At 45.6% G+C, this 16,698-nt stretch overlaps 2 protein-coding genes across 3 annotated transcripts in view; one reads left to right on the plus strand and one right to left on the minus strand.

The window, feature by feature from the left end:
* The window catches only part of LIN9 (lin-9 DREAM MuvB core complex component), a 62,681-nt gene that overhangs the window by 17,078 nt on the left and 28,905 nt on the right, over positions 1-16,698 (plus strand). For both annotated transcript variants that reach the window (XM_074947096.1, XM_074947097.1), the window contains exons 4-6: positions 4,566-4,670; positions 5,821-5,954; positions 16,326-16,451. In XM_074947096.1, coding sequence (XP_074803197.1) covers positions 4,566-4,670; positions 5,821-5,954; positions 16,326-16,451 — 365 coding nt within the window. The remainder of the gene's footprint in view (positions 1-4,565; positions 4,671-5,820; positions 5,955-16,325; positions 16,452-16,698) is intronic.
* On the minus strand, positions 6,272-15,197 carry LOC141983898 (uncharacterized). Its single transcript, XM_074946874.1, has 3 exons — positions 14,642-15,197; positions 13,832-14,062; positions 6,272-6,420 (listed from the first exon to the last, which is right to left on the minus strand). Exons 1-3 carry the CDS (start codon positions 15,195-15,197, stop codon positions 6,272-6,274), a joined length of 936 nt encoding a protein of 311 aa, XP_074802975.1.

Raw genomic sequence — 16,698 nt, forward strand, 5'->3', positions numbered from 1 at the left:
AAAGGACTGAGACCTTGAACTTGACTCAATATTCTATGGAAGGTCAGTGTAGAAAGCAGAGAACAGGTTTGATGTGCTCACAGTAGCCTGTGTTGCAGAGGAGATGTGCTGCAGCATTCTGTACTAGTTGCGGTTTCCTAAGCACTGAAGGGTTTATGCCAACAACATAGTTCAGTTGAGAGGTGATGAAGGCATCAATAATAATTGAGGTCAGGTCGTCTTCCTCCAGGATGAGATGGAGTCTCCTTGCCAACCAAAGATAGTAGAAAGCATTATTCACAAATGCTGTTACGCAAGAGCTTAGCATCAGTGAGGAATCAAAGCTGACTCCTAAACTATTAACTGAATCAGCCAATGGTGGGTGTGTGCCATCAACCAAAGGAGACTGCACTATGGCTGCAAACTCTTAAATGCTTTCCTCTGTCCATCAGCATAACTTCTGTCTCGGTCAGGTTCACCTTCAACCAGCTGTTCTTCATCCATTAGCTAATCTCATCCAAGCACTGGGACATCTTGGTGATAGTTAGGGCCATACCAAATTCACAGCCATGAAAAACGCATCACGGACCATGAAATCCAGTCTCCCCCTGTGCAATCTGGTCTTTTGTGTGCTTTTACCCTATACTATACAGCTTTCATGGGGAAGACTAGCATTTCTTAAATTCGGGGTCCTGACCCAAAAGGGAGTTGCAGGGGGGTCACAAGATTGTTTTAGAGGAGTCACGGTATTGCCACCCTTACTTCTGTATTGCCTTCAGAGCTGGGTGGCCAGAGAGCAGCGGCTGTTGGTCAGGTGCCCAGCTCTGAAGACAGCACCCCGCCAGCAGCACAAAAGTACAAAAAAGCAGTACAAAAGTAAGGGTGGCAGTGTCCCAGCACTGGGAGCTATGCCCCTCGTGGAGGTGGTTTTTTTTTACAGTGCTGGGAGAGCTCTTGCCCAGCGCTGGAGCCTTGATTACAACGGGGCTGTGTAGACAAAGCCTCAGGTGTAGTTTTGTTTATTTACAAAGAATGTACCTTTGTCTCTGAACACAGAAGGAATCAAATAGCAGGAAACAGCTTCTTTGGCTCCCAGCAGCAAGAACACTCTTTTCAGCCACACCTCTGAGCCAAAGAACCATTCCCCAGATTTCATTCAGGGTCACACACTGTTTTCAGCTGCTCCTACAGGCTAGCTCTCTGGTCCCCAGTGTTCTGCGTACTAATTCACTCACAGACAGACTGATTTACCCAGAACAATACACAGCTAAGGCCCTCCACGCACACAAAACTCCTGGGTGTGCTCACAAAACCCTTTTATCTCAGGTAAGGACTTTTTGATTAATTTATCCTTACAGTTATGTTAACTGAAGGGTGAGTTCACACTCCTCAATCTCAGATTGATTTTAACTTTGAAGTTTTAAATTGACCCATAAAAGGTTTCACCCAACTCATAACAGTATCATCTGACCAGTTCACTAGATGGCTGCATGTACTTGTTGAATAGGATTGGAGAAAGAATTGATCCTTGTGGACTCCACAAGTGAAAGGTCTAGTGGTGGAAGTACAATTTCCCATCACTATTCATTGGGTGTGTCCCTTTAGGAAAGACACAAACCACTGTAGTGTATTATGTTGGACTCCAGCCAGCTCTCTTCAACAAAACAGCAATATCTGATGGTCAGCGGTGACATGTGCTGCAGAGAGGTCCTAGGGCTTGTCTACACTGGAAAGTTTTGGTGACAAAAACTTTTGGCGACAAAACAGCAAGAGCGTACACACTACAATGGGACTTTTGTTGTGAAAAATGCCCAGTTTTGGTGACAAAAAAGTCCACCCCTACGAGAGACTTTTGTCTTTTCCCCTTCCTTTATTGTCGACAAAGAGCCAGTGTAGACACTGCTGATTGTTTTGTCGACAGAACTATCTTCCACCAGTATCCCACAATGCCTGCCCTGAGTGCTCTGCTCAGTGTTTTGATCTCTGCTGCCCTGGAGGCATGTGCTCCTCCCCTTTCAAAGCTCCAGGAAGTATCTGTGTGCTGTTCCATTTGGGGAACAAACAAAGAGCAAATAATTGGTATGCCCCTGTTCTGCCTTGCACTAGAAACACAGCAGCAGGCAGACTGCTGCTGCAGGGGGAGGGGACAAACTGCTGTGCTGCTTTGCCATTCCTCAGCACGGAGAGCTCACAGAGCTAATCATGATGCTGCTCTTGGCAGCTGAGGGGGCTGTGGGAGAATTCAGAGAGAATCCTAAGAGGTGCAGCGATCAGCTCTTCCTTCCCATAACACTGCACTGTGGGATACATACCCATGGTGCATTGCTCACCCTGTCGATGATGGCGTCCCCAGTGTGGACATGATCTGTCGACAGAGGGAGCAAGCGTGAACACCCTTTGGCAGTTTTTGTTTTGTCAACTTTTGGGTGTTGACATAAGTTTTGTCAACAAAACTCGGTAGTGTAGACAAGCCCATAGAAGATGAGAATGGATGTTTGCCCTCCGATCTATTGATAGCAGGAGATTATCCATCACTGCCACTAAAATAGTTTAGATTCCATATCCTGACTAGAATCCAGATTGTGACAGGTCTAGGATATTAACTTCAATTAGGCTAGCTTCTCTCTGAATTTGCTCAGGAAGTTTGACAATGGGTAGTGGATGACTAAAGCCAGTGTATCCAGAGTGGGTTTCTTCAGTGTTGGTCAGACTATTGCGTATTTGAAGGAGGAAAGAAAAGTTCCTTCCCTGAATGAGGCATTGGCTCTTTCAGTCATGAGAGGCCCCAGTTGCTTGTGCCTCTCTTTCGCAAGCCAGGAAAGATGAGAGTCAGATTCATGGGTCTTGAGTCAAGACTCCTTTAGGGTGTGCAGAATTTCTCGATGAGTGAGTGTATTGAACTCCACGTGGGAGGATTATTAGTTGGTGGGTGTAGGCAAAGCAGATCCATGTTGTTCGAAAAATCCTTCTCAAATATGCACAATTTTTTCAGCAAAGCATGATGATAGTTCGCAGCATTCAGCACCCTGTTCTGATGCAGACTGTAGACACTCAGGATTGAGGAAACAGTTTACCGCTCTGGACAGCTCCTTGGTAGCATTAGTGAAAGATGGTGATAGGAAGGTTCTCTTGGCCTGGAATACAGCCTCATCATAATAGTGTTGCCATTTTGGGTTGGAGGTATTCCTGGAGGTTTTATCTCATGACATAGTCTTTAATTAAAGGTTTCAGAGTAACAGCCATGTTAGTCTGTATTCGCAAAAAGAAAAGGAGTACTTGTGGCACCTTAGAGACTAACCAATTAATTTGAGCATAAGCTTTCGTGAGCTCACGAAAGCTTATGCTCAAGTAAATTGGTTAGTCTCTAAGGTGCCACAAGTACTCCTTTTCTTTAATTAAAGGTTCATCTTTAATTCCTGGGGACTCCAGGACAATCCTGGAGGGTTGGCAACCATATACAACTTGGAGGAATTTGTTGTTTCATCTGGTCTGTATCAACTTTTGTTTTCTGCCATTGGCCCTCAAGTTTCTGGCTCTCTCTCTTCATCTGGCACAGGGTGTCAGAAAACCAAGGAAATCAGTGAGATCTGAATCCAGCTCAATCTCTTCCTCTGTAAGTAGTTTGCATTCTAGGAGAAGCTAGCAGGATTCAGTCCCTGTGCTAGGCAGAGTGCAGGGACTGGCTCCCGTATTGGGTCACAAGGTGTGTGAGAAGGAAGCTCTTTGCACTCCTCACTCCCATGCAAGAGTGAGCCAGAATTTGTCCTTCAGTCTTCAATTATGACAATTTTCTTTGACATATGAAGAAATTTTGTAAAGAAATATCTAAAATTTAAGTGTGTGAAAACTTCATGCCACAAATTTGCAATATATGATTTTCTACTTTTTTTTTTTTCAGCAAACTCCACTAATTTTATTGCAGCTGTAGTATCTTAGCACAGGAAAGGGTTACAGTTAGCATTGAACAGCCTTAAATTTGAAAATCCTTCCTCTCTCATGTTAGATCTTTACATAAATTGAACATTTGATGGTTCAATTTCCTCAGTTTTTTGGCATTTTAGGGTGTGAGGGAAGTTTTTATGGTATGAGTTTTAAAAATTATCAAAATACTTTGATACATAAGTGATCCTTGAAACATCATCATGAAATGTATTGTAATAATTTAAAGTGTGATACCATTATGAATGACATTACATATAGTAGTGTCCATTACACAAAGACACATCCATTACAGTCCTGGGCAGTAGCACATGTTAAAAATGCTAGTAGATTAATGTACTTCTGTAAGTAACTGTTCTATCCAGCTTGGCTTTTTAATGAGAATTTATCAAAATAAATAGATTGTTTGAAGGCCCTTCCTTTTTATTTTTAAGTTAAGGGCAAGCTGTTTAAAAGACGTTTTATAAAGAAAGAAATAATTAAATGATTGAATCTTTGACCATAACTGTGTTAGGAGGCACTTCAAGAGTCCAAGGTATCTAGCTAGGAAAGGAAAATAGATTATATTTGTGTTATCATGGGTTCTGGATATCAAAGGAAGAAATGAGCTTTTTTGTTTAATTACTTCCTAATTTTGATATATGTAGCCCTTCAGAAATTCAAAACGGAGTCGTCTCTTTTGTGAAGAAGAAGACAGACAGTTAAATACAAGGTCCCCCAAAAGAAATCAGAAGATTGCAATGGTTCCACAGGTATGTATGTGTTATGCAGAGACCATTACCAAAAGGGAAAGCAAGCCTTTAAAATAAATTGTGTTTTCTTCTCGATTTGCATAATAAGTTTATGAATTTTGGGTGGGGGGACCTATTCCTAGGTAAAGGCTGTGGCTCAGAATACATCCTTTTTCCTCCCCACAAGTGGGTCCCTCAGTGACATAGAGAGCTCTGTTCATGCTGATCCTCTACCATTGAGTCTATCGGGGAAAATGCTGACTGGTGCTCCACCATACCTAAGCACAGGCAGAACTATTGGAACACTCATCTCATTAGCACTCTCTGCTGTATCAGGCAGAGTAGGGAACACTGACTAAATGGACCCAGCAATGTAGGAGCTGCCATGGGGTAAAAAAAAAAAAAAAAAAAACCAACCCACCAGGAGCTGCAGGCACCTTATAGTTCTTGTAGTGTAGGTAGGACCTAAGGTCTTGTCCTTACTATATCTTGTAAAACAGTTTTCAAACAAAACCTAACATGGTTTGTGTCTACACCAAGCATGGTTATCAGTTGTTAAAAACTTATTTAGAAACTGTGCTCAAGAAGGCATTGTCTATATTATGCTTATTTCATTAAAATTTCTGGTTCAGTTTGAGTGATGGTAGCACTTTAGCCAGCATGGTCATGTAGCCCTGCATGGAGCGAAGTTAGATTAACCTTAACACATCAGCGGTTACCTGGAGTCCTGTCTATATGAGTGCACCACCACTGGAGCTGAACTGCTAGTGGGAAATTTTCACAAAAAGGCCTAGTGTAGAGACCCTGACCAGCTAATAGTTTGTGGCATTATCTCTGCTAGCTCTTGGCATCAGTTGTGTGTTTTATTGTATAGTTATAATATTTGCCATTTTATATTAGTATTATCTTTGAAATAAAAATTAAAGAAACCATGGAACAATACATTTGAATTAAAACATTGCAATTGCTAATGTATTCATTTTTATCAAGAAAATGAACTTTGTTTATCTAGTTAAAGGATTCTGAATATTTAATAAACAATTGAAGAATTTGAGAAGGCTCCTGTTTGTTTGATTAATTTTACTGTTTAGCACATTTAATGCTGCAAATGCTTTCATTTTCACTTTGGAAGTTCAGCTGCTAGTAACCTCTCCTTTATTTTATTGCTTAGAAGTTTACTGCAACAATGCCAACGCCAGACAAAAAAGCATCACAGAAGATTGGATTACGGTTACGTAATCTACTCAAACTTCCCAAAGCACACAAATGGTGCATATATGAATGGTTCTACTCAAATATAGATAAGTACGTACTATTTCTTTATATATTATTTTTATTTATTACTGTAGAAACTAAAGTTACTCCCTGGAATTGACACTTTCTCACAGTGGGGCAGCTGTTGGGTCCCTGATTGCCCAAGAATGTGAAGGGGATGCTGAGTGGCCAGAGTTCCCTTCACTGGGATCCTCTTTTTCCCGAAGCCCTACCAGCACTACCCTGGGTCTCCAAGGTTCCTTCCAACAAGTGATCAGCCCAACACTTCTACGAAGGATTCCCAATCCTGGCATAGGATGACTGGATAAGCAAGACTTGGGGTCAGTCCTACCAGTAGAGATCTACTGTCAGCTCAATCCACTGGATAGAGTAAACTTCATATACCCACGGACACAATGGGGGGGAGGGGGGAAGTTCTCTGGGACCTCCTCTGAGCCAATCACGTGGTCGCAGACCACAGTCTGGCTGTCAGTGACCGGGATGTGGGCAGTCATGCCTAGTGGTCAGAGAAGGAGTCATGTATAATAGTCGGAGAAGGAGTCGATAACCAGATATCAGAGTGCAGGGTCAGAGCTGGAGTCAGAAGCCAGATATCAGAGCCTCAGGTCAGGGCTAGAGGCAGGAATTGGAGCCCAGAGTTAGAATTGGGTGAGGCAACACAGGAGCAGGGCTGGGTCCAGGTAGGAGCTATCGCAGCTATGGGTGAATCCTTTGAATAGATGGAATAGAACAGACTTCTACCTCTGCTCAAGAGCAGGTCTGCTCATCCTTTCAGCCAATCAGTTAGCCTACTACAGTAAAATGCACTCATTAGATTACCCAGAGTCTGGCTCTGCTGCAGGGCCTAATTCCTGATACTGGTTACAACTGAAGTCCAACATCTCCACCACTTCCATTCACCTGCAGTTTAGCCCGGCTTTGCTTGCAGGCCCACAGTCCACACCTCTCCATATGCACAGTCCATAGAGCCCCTGTCATGTTGAGGGATTGTTGTATCATCTGCGCCTTCTGCATCAATCTCTGCCGATAAGAACCACTTGCATCTTCCAGTACAGCTATACTAGCTGCTGCAACAACTGCAGTTGTCCCTCTTGGAAATGAGTCCAGATTTGACTGTCTTCTAGACTCCGCCTCAACCTTGTTAAGGGGCATAAGGCTTTTTTTTTTTTTTTAATGTCACACCCTTTAGCAGGGCTGCACAGATGCCTACGTTCTCCATCACTTGTGGTAAGGTGACTTACCTGCCTGTGGGCCACTTTGTGGCTAGGAGAAACATTGCTGGGTTTTGTTCTTTGTAGTCCTGCTGCGGAAGTCTGCTATTGGTCCCCTCTTGCCTTGTGATGTGGCCCTCTTTGGTCTCACCCCTTTTGGGGTAAATCAGGGTTTTCACCCAGTAGTCCCAGGCCTTCACACCAGGTTGACAGTACTGGCCCAGGCCCAATAGTCCTTCTGGGCCCTTGTGCCTGGGGTCTTCTGGCTAGTCCTTATGGTGAAGCTGTAGGAGAATCCAGTCCCTCCCTCTACCTAGGTTCCAGCTGAGGGACCCTTGCGGCAAGTGGTTGCAAGCAGTTAAGGTCTGTCTCATCAGACCTCTTGTTTCTTCCCTGAGCTGCTTCCTACAATGTGGCTACCTTCTCCTCAAAGGGCTCATATTCACAACCCCCTGGTCTCAATCCTCAAGGTAACAATGGAAGAGAAAATAAATTAACAGAAATAAAGAGCTCCTCCAGATTCTGTGGCCCACCTGGATCCTCCAGCTGTCTGTCCTGCTTTTCTGTGTTCACAGTCAATACAGCTTAGTTCTCTGTCGTGGGAACTGAGGATTAGAGTTCCGTCCCCTGCTCCAGGCTAGGCCTTCTGAATTGAAAAGAGAGAAATTCAGGTCTTCTCCAAGATTGGCATACCTCGCAGGGGCAGTGGGGCAGGGCTGCATGAGCCCAAAGCTGCTCTTTAACCCCTTCTTGCCCACTGTGTGGTTTGTATATCCCGTCACAGATTTGTAACAGTTCAAATCTAAATGCAAGACCATTGGAAAATTGGTCAGTAGCAGCTCAGAGTTGTTCAAAAACTGGTGTGACCCATCAGTGAAATACAATACAAGCCAGAACCATACTTTGCCACTTTTATTTTAAAAGATCACATCATTGTTAACCAATATTTTTCCTTAGCATTTGTTCAGGATACATAAATGTATTCCAATGTTCAATCAGAATAGCTTCTATCAGGATTGTTGAAACAATATTCTCTGAACTCAGCAGATAGGCACAGCAGAGAAAAAGAATTATGTATATGCCTGTCATGGGTATAAAAATTACACTTAATTTGCTTTAAATTCACAGCATACAGGGGGGCTGTTGAGGTTTTTTTCAACAAATGGTCTTGTTAAATGTATTACTAGGATACTGGGAACAAATTACTATTATATTTTTGCATAAGTAACATTTGTATTCCACCATCCTTGACTACGTCCGTTTAAGAACTTTTTAGCTTATACTAGTAATAATAATGTATATAATTGTTCAGTCCGTTAGTTAACTGAAATGTGAGGTATGTAGTAGGTAATTCTCAAAGTCTCCTAGCTCTGAAAATGGTGATTTTCAAAGTAAATTTGTCACAGTTTGAAATAAATACTAATAAGATATATGACCATCCTGTAAATTGCAGTTTATTTAGAAACAACATATCTTTTAACAAACTGTTTAGAATGAGCTATTTTGTTATGAATCATATCATCTAGACCTTTCTTTTACATAATAAATACTAATATAAATATTTTATATGAAACAGAATTAGAAATTGCACAGATGTATTCGTCAAGTACCAATGTTACTCAGTATAGAACCATTGTTAGTTATTTTAATCTAACTATTGTAAAATATTTCCACTTTGATATGGGTTACAATGGGTTTAATATTGACTACATCAATTTAAAAATCATATTTCTGTTTGAAAATTTTTACTTTTTATTGATACAAGAAACACCTATGGGTATGTCTACACTACGGAATAAGGTCGAATTTATAGAAGTCGGTTTTTTAGAAATCGGTTTTATATATTCGAGTGTGTGTCCCCCCACAGAAGTGCATTAAGTGCATTAACTCGGCGGAGTGCTTCCACAGTACCGAGGCTAGAGTCGACTTCTGGAGCGTTGCACTGTGGGTAGCTATCCCACAGTTCCCGCAGTCTCCGCTGCCCATTGGAATTCTGGGTTGAGATCCCAATGCCTGATGGGGCTGAAACATTGTCGCGGGTGGTTCTGGGTACATATCGTCAGTCCCCCCCTTCCCTCCCTCCCTCCGTGAAAGCAAGGGCAGACAATTGTTTCGCGCCTTTTTTCCTGAGTTACCTGTGCGGACGCCATACCACCGCAAGCATGGAGCCCGCTCAGGTAACCGTCACCGTATGTCTCCTGGGTGCTGGCAGACGCGGTACGGCATTGCTACACAGTAGCAGCAACCCATTGCCTTGTGGCAGCAGACGGTACAATACGACTGGTAGCCGTCCTCGTCATGTCCGAGGTACTCCTGGTCGCCTGTGTGATCAGGAGCGCCTGGGCAGACATGGGCGCAGGGACTAAATTTTTAGTGACTTGACCAGGTCATTTTTTTTAGTCCGGCAGTCAGTCCTATTGAACCGTCTTATGGTGAGCAGGCAGGCAATATGTCCTTCTGCACCGTCTGCTGCCAGCCAAAGATGTAAAAGATAGATGGAGTGGATCAAAACAAGAAATAGACCAGATTTGTTTGTACTCATTTGCCTCCTCCCCTGTCTAGGGGAATCATTCCTCTAGGTCACACTGCAGTCACTCACAGAGAAGGTGCAGCGAGGTAGATCTAGCCATGTATCAATCAGAGGCCAGGCTAACCTCCTTGTTCCAATAAGAACAATAACTTAGGTGCACCATTTCTTATTGGAACCCTCCGTGAAGTCAACCCTGTAAGCCGTGTCCTCAGTCGCCCCTCCCTGCGTCAGAGCAACGGCAAACAATCGTGCATCTGAGTTGAGAGTGCTGTCCAGAGCAGTCACAATGGAGCACTCTGATTGGGCTAAAACATTGTCGCGGGTGGTTCTGGGTACATATTGTCCGGCCCCCGTTCCCTCCCTCCCTCCGTGAAGGCAAGGGCAGACAATTGTTTCGCGCCTTTTTTCCTGAGTTACCTGTGCGGACGCCATACCACCGCAAGCATGGAGCCCGCTCAGGTAACCGTCACCGTATGTCTCCTGGGTGCTGGCAGACGCGGTACGGCATTGCTACACAGTAGCAGCAACCCATTGCCTTCTGGCAGCAGACGGTACAGTACGACTGGTAGCCGTCCTCGTCATGTCCGAGGTGTTCCTGGTCGCCTGTGTGAGGTCGATCAGGAGCGCCTGGGCAGACATGGGCGCAGGGACTAAATTTTTAGTGACTTGACCAGGTCATTTTTTTTAGTCCGGCAGTCAGTCCTATTGAACCGTCTTATGGTGAGCAGGCAGGCAATATGGATTGCTAGCAGTCCTATTGCACCGTCTTCTGCCGAGCAGCCATGAGATGTGGATGGCATGCAGTCCTTCTGCACCGTCTGCTGCTAGCCAAAGATGTAAAAGATAGATGGAGTGGATCAAAACAAGAAATAGACCAGATTTGTTTTGTACTCATTTGCCTTCTCCCCTGTCTAGGGGACTCATTCCTCTAGGTCACACTGCAGTCACGCACAGAGAAGGTGCAGCGAGGTAGATCTAGCCATGTATCAATCAGAGGCCAGGCTAACCTCCTTGTTCCAATAAGAACAATAACTTAGGTGCACCATTTCTTATTGGAACCCTCCGTGAACTCTACCCTTGTAAGCCGTGTCCTCAGTCGCCCCTCCCTGCGTCAGAGCAACGGCAAACAATCGTGCATCTGAGTTGAGAGTGCTGTCCAGAGCAGCCCAATGGAGCACTCTGATTGGGCTAAAACATTGTCGCGGGTGGTTCTGGGTACATATTGTCCGGCCCCCGTTCCCTCCCTCCCTCCGTGAAGGCAAGGGCAGACAATTGTTTCGCGCCTTTTTTCCTGAGTTACCTGTGCGGACGCCATACCACCGCAAGCATGGAGCCCGCTCAGGTAACCGTCACCGTATGTCTCCTGGGTGCTGGCAGACGCGGTACGGCATTGCTACACAGTAGCAGCAACCCATTGCCTTCTGGCAGCAGACGGTGCAGTATGACTGGTACCCGTCCTCGTCATGTCCGAGGTGCTCCTGGCCACGTCGGCTGGGAGCGCCTGGGCAGACATGGGCGCAGGGACTAAATTTTTGGTGACTTGACCAGGTCATTCTCTTTAGTCCTGCAGTCAGTCGTATTGAACCGTCTAATGGTGAGCAGGCAGGCAATACGGATTGCTAGCAGTTGTATTGTACCATCTTCTGCCGGGCAGGCAAGAGATGACGATGGCTAGCAATCATATTGTACCATCTTCTGCCGGGCAGGCAAGAGATGACGATGGCTAGCAATCGTATTGTACCATCTTCTGCCGGGCAGGCAAGAGATGACGATGGCTAGCAATCGTACTGTGCCATCTTCTGCCAGGCAGGCAAGAGATGAGGATGGCTAGCAGTCGTACTGTGCCATCTTCTGCCGAGCAGCCATGAGATGTGGATGGCTTGCAGTCCTTCTGCACCGTCTGCTGCCAGCCAAAGATGTAAAAGATAGATGGAGTGGATCAAAACAAGAAATAGACCAGATTTGTTTTGTACTCATTTGCCTCCTGCCCTGTCTAGGGGACTCATTCCTCTAGGTCACACTGCAGTCACTCACAGAGAAGGTGCTGCGAGGTAGATCTAGCCATGTATCAATCAGAGGCCAGGCTAACCTCCTTGTTCCAATAAGAACAATAACTTAGGTGCACCATTTCTTATTGGAACCCTCCGTGAAGTCCTGCCTGAACTACTCCTTGATGTAAAGCCACCCCCTTTGTGGATTTTAGCCTCCTGAAGCCAACCCTGTAAGCCGTGTCGTCAGTCGCCCCTCCCTCCGTCAGAGCAACGGCAGACAATCATTCCGCGCCTTTTTTCTGTGCGGACGCCATACCAAGGCAAGCATGGAGTCCGCTCAGCTCACTTTGGCAATTAGGAGCACATTAAACACCACACGCATTATCCAGCAGTATATGCAGCACCAGAACCTGGCAAAGCGCTACCGGGCGAGGAGGCGACGTCAGCGCGGTCACGTGAGTGATCAGGACATGGACACAGATTTCTCTGAAAGCATGGGCCCTGCCAATGCATGCATTATGGTGCTAATGGGGCAGGTTCATGCTGTGGAACGCCGATTCTGGGCTCGGGAAACAAGCACAGACTGGTGGGACCGCATAGTGTTGCAGGTCTGGGACGATTCCCAGTGGCTGCGAAACTTTCGCATGCGTAAGGGCACTTTCATGGAACTTTGTGACTTGCTTTCCCCTGCCCTGAAGCGCATGAATACCAAGATGAGAGCAGCCCTCACAGTTGAGAAACGAGTGGCGATAGCCCTGTGGAAGCTTGCAACGCCAGACAGCTACCGGTCAGTTGGGAATCAATTTGGAGTGGGCAAATCTACTGTGGGGGCTGCTGTGATGCAAGTAGCCCACGCAATCAAAGATCTGCTGATATCAAGGGTAGTGACCTTGGGAAATGTGCAGGTCATAGTGGATGGCTTTGCTGCAATGGGATTCCCTAACTGTGGTGGGGCCATAGACGGAACCCATATCCCTATCTTGGCACCGGAGCACCAAGCCGGCGAGTACATAAACCGCAAGGGGTACTTTTCAATAGTGCTGCAAGCTCTGGTGGATCACAAGGGACGTTTCACCAACATCAACGTAGGATGGCCGGGAAAGGTACATGACGCTCGCATCTTCAGGAACTCTGGTCTGTTTCAAAAGCTTCAAGAAGGGACTTTATTCCCAGACCAGAAAATAACTGTTGGTGATGTTGAAATGCCTATATGTATCCTTGGGGACCCAGCCTACCCCTTAATGCCATGGCTCATGAAGCCGTACACAGGCAGCCTGGACAGCAGTCAGGAGCTGTTCAACTACAGGCTGAGCAAGTGCAGAATGGTGGTAGAATGTGCATTTGGACGTTTAAAGGCGCGCTGGCGCAGTTTACTGACTCGGTTAGACCTCAGCGAAACCAATATTCCCACTGTTATTACTGCTTGCTGTGTGCTCCACAATATCTGTGAGAGTAAGGGGGAGACGTTTATGGCGGGGTGGGAGGTTGAGGCAAATCGCCTGGCTGCTGGTTATGCGCAGCCAGACACCAGGGTGGTTAGAAGAGCACAGGAGGGTGCGGTACGCATTAGAGAGGCTTTGAAAACCAGTTTCATGACTGGCCAGGCTACGGTGTGAAAGTTCTGTTTGTTTCTCCTTGATGAAACCCCCCGCCCCTTGGTTCACTCTACTTCCTTGTAAGCTAACCACCCTCCCCTCCTCCCTTTGATCACCTCTTGCAGAGGCAATAAAGTCATTGTTGCTTCACATTCATGCATTCTTTATTCATTCATCACACAAACAGGGGGATGACTACCAAGGTAGCCCAGGAGGGGTGGTGGAGGAGGGAAGGAAAATGCCACACAGCACTTTAAAAGTTGACAACTTTAAAATTTATTGAATGACAGCCTTCTTTTTTTGGGGCAATCCTCTGTGGTGGAGTGGCTGGTTGGCCGGTGGCCCCCCCACCGCGTTCTTGGGCGTCTGGGTGTGGAGGCTATGGAACGTGGGGAGGAGGGCGGTTGGTTACACAGGGGCTGTAGTGGCAGTCTGTGCTCCAGCTGCCTTTGCTGCAGCTCAACCATACACTGGAGCATACTGGTTTGGTCCTCCAGCAGCCTCAGCATTGAATCCTGCCTCCTCTCATCACGCTGTCGCCAGATTCGAGCTTCAGCCCTCTCTTCAGCCCGCCACTTACTCTCTTCAGCCCGCCACTTACTCTCTTCAGCCCGCCACCTCTCCTCCTGGTCATTTTGTGCTTTCCTGCAGTCTGACATTATTTGCCTCCACGCATTCGTCTGTGCTCTGTCAGTGTGGGAGGACAGCATGAGCTCGGAGAACATTTCATCTCGAGTGCGTTTTTTTTTCTTTCTAATCTTCACTAGCCTCTGGGAAGGAGAAGATCCTGTGATCATTGAAACACATGCAGCTGGTGGAGAAAAGAAAAGGGACAGCGGTATTTAAAAAGACACATTTTATAAAACACTGGCTACACTCTTTCAGGGTAAACCTTGCTGTTAACATTACATACATAGCACATGTGCTTTCGTTACAAGGTCGCATTTTGCCTCCCCCCACCGCGTGGCTACCCCCTCAACCCTCCCCCCTCCCTGTGGCTAACAGCGGGGAACATTTCTGTTCAGCCGCAGGCAAACAGCCCAGCAGGAATGGGCTCCTCTGAGTGTCCCCTGAAGAAAAGCACCCTATTTCAACCAGGTGACCATGGATTATATCTCACTCTCCTGAGGATAACACATGAACGGATGTTGCTTGAATGCCAGCAAACATACACTGCAATGCTTTGTTGTACAATGATTCCCGAGTACGTGTTACTGGCCTGGAGTGGTATAGTGTCCTACCATGAAGGACGCAATAAGTCTGCCCTCCCCAGAAACCTTTTGCAAAGGCTTTGGGAGTATATCCAGGAGAGCCGCGAATGCCAGGGCAGAGTAATCCTTTCACATGCTTGCTTTTAAACCATGTATAGTATTTTAAAAGGTACACTCACCGGAGGTCCCTTCTCCGCCTGCTGGGTCCAGGAGGCAGCCTTGGGTGGGTTCAGGGGGTACTGGCTCCAGGTCCAGGGTGAGAAACAGTTCCTGGCTGTCGGGAAAACCGGTTTCTCCGCTTGCTTGCTGTGAGCTATCTACAACCTCCTCCTCATCATCATCTTCTTCGTCCCCAAAACCTGCTTCCGTATTGCCTCCATCTCCATTGAAGGAGTCAAACAACACGGCTGGGGTAGTGGTGGCTGAACCCCCTAAAATGGCATGCAGCTCATCATAGAAGCGGCATGTTTGGGGCTCTGACCCGGAGCGGCCGTTCGCCTCTCTGGTTTTCTGGTAGGCTTGCCTCAGCTCCTTCAGTTTCACGCGGCACTGCTTCGGGTCCCTGTTATGGCCTCTGTCCTTCATGCCCTGGGAGATCTTGACAAAGGTTTTGGCATTTCGAAAACTGGAACGGAGTTCTGATAGCACGGATTCCTCTCCCCATACAGCGATCAGATCCCGTACCTCCTGTTCGGTCCATGCTGGAGCTCTTTTGCGATTCTGAGACTCCATCATGGTCACCTCTGCTGATGAGCTCTGCATGGTCACATGCAGCTTGCCACGCTGGCCAAACAGGAAATGAGATTCAAAAGTTCGCGGTTCTTTTCCTGTCTACCTGGCCAGTGCATCTGAGTTGAGAGTGCTGTCCAGAGCGGTCAAAATGGAGCACTCTGGGATAGCTCCCGGAGGCCAATACCGTCGAATTGTGTCCACAGTACCCCAAATTCGACCCGGCAAGGCCGATTTAAGCGCTAATCCGCTTGTCAGGGGTGGAGTAAGGAAATCGATTTTAAGAGCCCTTTAAGTCGAAATAAAGGGCTTCATCGTGTGGACGGGTGCAGGTTTACATCGATTTAATGCTGTTAAATTCGACCTAAAGTCCTAGTGTAGACCAGGGCTAAGATTACAATAATTCAGTCGTTCTCAATTTTCTCATACCACCCATGACCCCACATTATAATAGATAACCCTTTTTGGCTAACCATAGAAAAAAGCAGGGTAGTCTCAGCCCTTTTGGACCTATTTGTGACCCCAAGTTGAGAATCCATGCTCTATTTGAAACAGATTGGAATACAAATATATTTTCTTTCTCAGTTTATTTACTTAGTGCATATGACAGCACCTTCTGCATAGACATTTTCACACCTCTTTTGTGTGAGTCACTCATTTTCCTCTAAAATCTCACTCCTTTACTGTGATTTGTGCAGGTAGACTGATGTACCTGTATGGAGTCTCATTGACTTCAGTGGGGGTCCACCCAGATGCAGCAGCCCACGTGCATGGGTCACAATGTATGTTCAGGGCCTCCATTTCTGTGGGTTTTTCCACACAGCAACAAGGGAGAGAGAAACATTTTAAAAGGAGAGAGAAAATGTGATTCATTGTAACCCATATCTATTGGTAGGAGGATTCAAGTGCAAATGTAGCTCCTAAAACTATTTTATACACTTTATTTTTTTTAATTAACTTAATTTCAAGTTGATAGTGACCCTTGCAGAGCAATTTATACTTTAACATTTTCAGTAATTTTGTTCCACACATTTCTTATTGTGAGGATGGAGATTTCTTAGCTCCTCATGACAGACATTTTCTGGATGTAGTTAACAGGTTTGTAATTAACAGAGTGTCACTTGTGTTTAACAGACCATTATTTGAGGGAGATAATGATTTCTGTGTATGCCTGAAAGAGTCTTTTCCAAACCTGAAAACCCGAAAATTAACAAGAGTGGAATGGGGAAAAATCAGACGACTAATGGGAAAACCACGAAGGTAAAAAATATATCTATCTATATATAGAGAGAGAATTTTATTTTACTTTTAATGCATTTTTCTGAGGATTAATATTGTTTTCTTAATCGTTTCTGGATCATCTTACTAAAATATGGTTGCATTTATTTTGAATACAGGTATCACTGAGAATAAAGCAACATGCCTTTACTTGTGTCTGTATGAAATGGATATAGGAATTGTATTTTTTTAAATTCCAAGTAAGTTACTTGAGTATGGCCAGCCCATA

Source organism: Natator depressus, chromosome 3 (genome assembly GCF_965152275.1).
Source record: "Natator depressus isolate rNatDep1 chromosome 3, rNatDep2.hap1, whole genome shotgun sequence".
NCBI classification, from domain to species: domain Eukaryota; kingdom Metazoa; phylum Chordata; order Testudines; family Cheloniidae; genus Natator; species Natator depressus.

Coding starts and splice junctions, on each gene's coding strand:
- LOC141983898 (XM_074946874.1), bottom strand. CDS start 15,197: ATGATGGAGTCTCAGAATCGCAAAAGAGCTCCAGCATGGACCGAACAG. Junction 14,063..14,641: donor AGGCGGAGAAGGGACCTCCG/GTGAGTGTACCT, acceptor TTTCTCCACCAG/CTGCATGTGTTTCAATGATC. Junction 6,421..13,831: donor TAAGTGGCGGGCTGAAGAGA/GTAAGTGGCGGG, acceptor TCTGACCACTAG/GCATGACTGCCCACATCCCG.